The 4,704-nt window shown below is 38.4% G+C and overlaps 1 protein-coding gene across 1 annotated transcript in view; it reads left to right on the forward strand.

Moving 5' to 3' along the window:
* The window catches only part of LOC106871452 (dynein axonemal heavy chain 5), a 358,231-nt gene that overhangs the window by 307,837 nt on the left and 45,690 nt on the right, over nucleotides 1-4,704 (forward strand). The window contains exon 64 of the mRNA XM_014917924.2: nucleotides 3,198-3,382. Coding sequence (XP_014773410.1) covers nucleotides 3,198-3,382 — 185 coding nt within the window. The remainder of the gene's footprint in view (nucleotides 1-3,197; nucleotides 3,383-4,704) is intronic.

Here is a 4,704-nt window from a genome sequence, read left to right on the forward strand (position 1 = left end):
AATAATAATAATAATAATAATAATAATAATAATAATAATAATAATAATAATAATAATAATAATAATAATAATAATAATAATAATAATAATGATGATGATGATGATAACAGCAGCAACCTATGACCTGATGCAGTATCAGGCACTGGCTCTCATGGCTTCTGACTTTAACTGATTGGAAGCATTATCATGTACGTGTTTTGTCTTGGAATATAAAAAAAATAAGATGGGATACAGCAAATATTCTGCTCAATACCACAGATTTGCTTGTCAGCTGTTTCACCTTAACTAGTTGAGCATGTCCCTTGGTGGCTGACATTATGTGCATCTCTCATCTCGAGCAGGAGTTGGGGAGCATCATAGCTATGTGTTGAGAGGAATTCTTTAGGGTTTGACTAATTCACCTCTGGAAATGTGGGTGTTTCATTCAACATCCTTAAACAACCCTAATTCAAGGACCTTTTGAGCAGGATGGGCTACTTGATCTGAAGAACATTCTAACTGGGCCCAACCTGCAAGGTCATGCACTCTTTATCTTGATACAAGATCACCATGTTGTGCACATATGACTGTGATGCATGTACCTGGTGTATCCTTATCCAGCAGGTAGTCATGAGGGGTATATTGGGCTTTGTATAATTGTACCCCAGTGTCACTTTGACGGCATGCATTGCTCTCTTACTCAATTATAATAATGACAATAATGGACTCTTCCATCGAAGACGGGGTATGATCATTCAGCTTTTGCCGAATGATCTGCACAAGTGATTTGTTTATAGCGATTAAATGTTTGTGCCACACATTAGCTCCCTCCCTCCATTAAATCAATGATACCCAAACAGATGCATGGTGTTCCACACATCAGGTGTTCCACACATCAGGTGTTCCACACATCAGGTGTTCCACACATCAGGTGTTCCACACATCAGGTGTTCCACACATCAGGTGTTCAAGTGGTCACAAAACAATGTGAGATGAAGTGTTTTGCTTAAGAACACAACACATCACCCAGTCTAGGAATTGAAACTACAATGTTGTGATCATGAGTGCAACACCCTAACCACTAGGCTATGCATCCCCACAATAACCTTAATAATAATAATAATAATAATAATAATAATAATAATCTGTCAAGACCTACCAAAAACTGAGCAAATATAAAGATCTTGAAATAGAAATTAGCAAAATGTGGAATCTGAAGACGAAAACAATACCTATTGTCATAGGTGCCCTGGGAATGACAGCGAAACGGGCTGATTACTACTTAGATCAGATTCCAGGAAACCCCAAAATGGCTGGAGTTCAAAAGATAGTGCTCATGGGAACTGCCCATATCCTACGTATTATACTGTCTATGTGATCTCAAATTTTAAAGCAAACAAATAATTTTCTTATGGTTTCTTAAACATTCACTAGAACAAAACTGTACAAATCCAAATATATGGTACCCTAGGCATAACACCTACATGAACTTCTAACTTGTTGTCTCTTGAGGTCTCTGGGTGAGACTTGGATCCAACTTGTACAAATGCAAAACAAAAGTCAAACATAAAATAATAATAATAATAATAATAATAATAATAATAATAATAATAATTATGATAATAATGATAATAAAAATAATAATGATAATAATCATCAGCATCAGTATTTAATGTCCATTTTCAATACTGGCATGGGTTTGGTGGCTTGAGAGGGGCTGGCATGGCCAGGAGTCACAGCAAGTTTCATCGTCCATTTTGGTTTAGTTTCTACAGCTGAATGCCCTTCCTAATGCCGACCACTTGACAGTGCACTGGGTGCATTTTACGTGGCACCAGCACCCACACCTTGGTTTTGGGATCTCAATTCTGTTGTGGTTGGCAAGTCTTCTCGAGTACAGCAATGCACCACATATCTCAGTCCTCTGTCATCTCCTTTATAAGGTTCAGCATTTTATTAATAATAATAATAATAATGATTTCTTTCATTTACCACCAGAGCGAAGGATGACAGGAACAATACAAAGACAGACATAAAGTGTGTGGGTTTACATATAATGGAATGATAAAATAAAAAGTATACACGGTATACATTAGAAGAAGGGAAGTATACATAATATATGACACTAGAAAAAGATGGGAGGGAAAAAAAATGGAATCGTGATGGAATTTCCCAGATTCAGGAGGACCTTTAGGGATAATTATGGAACCCCACCATCCAAGATGACCTTGAGTACCAAGGACGAGAGCCCACTCCAACTTCTTTTGTCCGACTCATATGTCTGCAACAGAGCCAAACAGTTTGAGCTGGCAGTCCTGAATCATACAGGTAACAGGAGGCATCCTAGTTTCTGAAAAGAAGTCGTCGGTTGGATATGAAACCTGACCATTGGTAACCCATAATCCTACAAAGTGTCCTGGTACCAAAGGAGTTCAGGTGACTACTAAGAGCCCTAGATAGTGTCCAAGACTCACATCTATAGAGCAAGACAGGGAGGACCAGGGACCTAGGTTTCGCCAATGACACAGCTATTCTTGCTGAGTCTCTGGATATCTCAATAAGTGTTCTCTTTTCACTGAGTGACGAAAACCTTACTATCTTTGGCTTTAAAGTCTCTGGGCCCTGACAAAGATCCAGTCTTTCATTGCCTATAATAGAAAGGACTATTAGTATTATTACTCATGGCTCAGTAGTTAGAGCATTGGTCTCACAATCATGGGGTAGTGAGTTTGATTCTTGGATTGGTCTGTGTATTGTGTTCTTGAGCAAGGCACTTTGTATCACATTGCTCCAATTCACTTAGCTATAAAAATGAGTTATGATGTCACTGGTACCAAGCTGTATTGGCCTCTGCCTTTCCCATGGATAACATTGGTGGCATTGAGAGGGGAGGCTGGTATGTATGGGTGACTACTGGCCGACCATAAACAACCTTGCCCAGACATGTGTCTCAGAGCAGATCTTTCTAGGTACAATCTCATAATCATTCATGACTGAAAGAGGTCTTTACCTTTCAACAATTTGGTGTGAAATTTATTTTAAGTTAATGTTTATATGACAATGTTTCAAATCCAAGTGTAGTTTACATCATTGTCCTGAGGGACATGTCTTAAACAGGAGTTCTTGATCTATAGCACTATGATATTGTTGGGTTACTAATTAAACATTAAAGTAATAGAAGATTATGACTTAATTTCGAACAATGTTCTATGTTTCAGTGAAAAAACTGGCTAAACCTCCACATTTGATTATGAGAATTATGGATGTTGTACTGATATTGTTTCAACGGAGACTTGATATCACAACGAAGGACCCTGATTTAAATTGTACAAAACCTTCATGGAGTGAAGCATTGAAGTTAATGTCTGGCAACTTCTTGAATGGACTCCTCACATTTCCAAAAGTAAGTGATGTTCTTTGATGCATTAAACATAGGTGCAGGTGTGACTGTGCGATTAGAAGTTTGTTTCTCAACTACATGGTTCCGGGTTCAGTTCCATTGGATGGCACTTTGAGCAAGTGTTTCCTACTATAGCTTTGGGCTGACCAAAGCCTTGTGAATGGATTTAGTTGAGGGGAAACTGAAAGAAGCCTGTCATATATATGTGTGTGTGTGTGTGTGTGTGTGTATGTCTATGTGTCTTTGTGTATGTGCTTGTCCTACCATCACCACTTGACAGCCAGTGTTGTTGTGTTTACATCCTCAAAACTTAATAGTATGGCAAAAGAAACTGATAGAAAAAGTACCAGGCTTTACAAAAATATAATAAGTACTGGGTTTGATTCATTCAACTAAAATTCTTCAAGGCAGTGCCCCAGCATGGCTACAGTCAAGTAAAAGATAAAAGATGTCCAGAGATGAAAAGTCCTGCCTCTTAGTTGTTTGTTTTACTAAGCAATTTACTGTTTTCTTCAAATGGTGTTGGAACAGAAATCAGGTATTTACATATTGTACTACACTCTCAGAGTGGTTGGCGTTAGGAAGGGCATCCAGCTGTAGAAACTCTGCCAGATCAGATTGGAACCTGGTGTAGCCATCTGGTTCACTAATCCTCAGTCAAATCGTCCAACCCATGCTAGCATGGAAAGCAGACGTTAAACGATGATGATGATTATGATGATGATGTGAGTAACACTTCTCTTCAGAGTTCCTCTCAGTGAATTGTGATGTACTCTTGATTTTATTGGTTTTTATTGTAGCATAATGTGAAAATATGACAAAATCTGGACTGAGTTATCAAGAATCAGTTATATTTGAGAGGAATTCTGCTTGAAAGAAGTCTTCAAACGTTTGACAAAATAAACTGAGCTATGATTGAGTTTTCTAATTATGACTCTCAGAGTTCAGAACAAATATGTTTGACCGCAGTGGTTTGAAGAATTTGTTTCTCATGGTTTCTTCACTGCTGAAGCCCAGGTGTGGAGGAAAAAAGAAAGTTATAGACAACAGGTGTAGGTGTGGCTGAGTGGTAAGAAGCTTACTTCCCAACCACAGTCCCACTGCATGGCACCTTGGGCAAGTGTCTTCTGCTATAGCTTTGGGCTGACCAAAACCTTGTGAGTAGATTTGGTAGACAGAAAATGAAAGAAGCCCTTCGTATATATATATATATATATATATATACATACATACGTGGAGGCACGTGGCTTAGTGATTAGGGTGTCAGTATCATGATCGTAAGATTGTGGTTTCGATTCCTGGACTGGGCGACGGGTTGTGTTCTT

Source organism: Octopus bimaculoides, chromosome 10 (genome assembly GCF_001194135.2).
Source record: "Octopus bimaculoides isolate UCB-OBI-ISO-001 chromosome 10, ASM119413v2, whole genome shotgun sequence".
In the NCBI taxonomy this organism is placed as follows: Eukaryota; Metazoa; Mollusca; class Cephalopoda; order Octopoda; family Octopodidae; genus Octopus; species Octopus bimaculoides.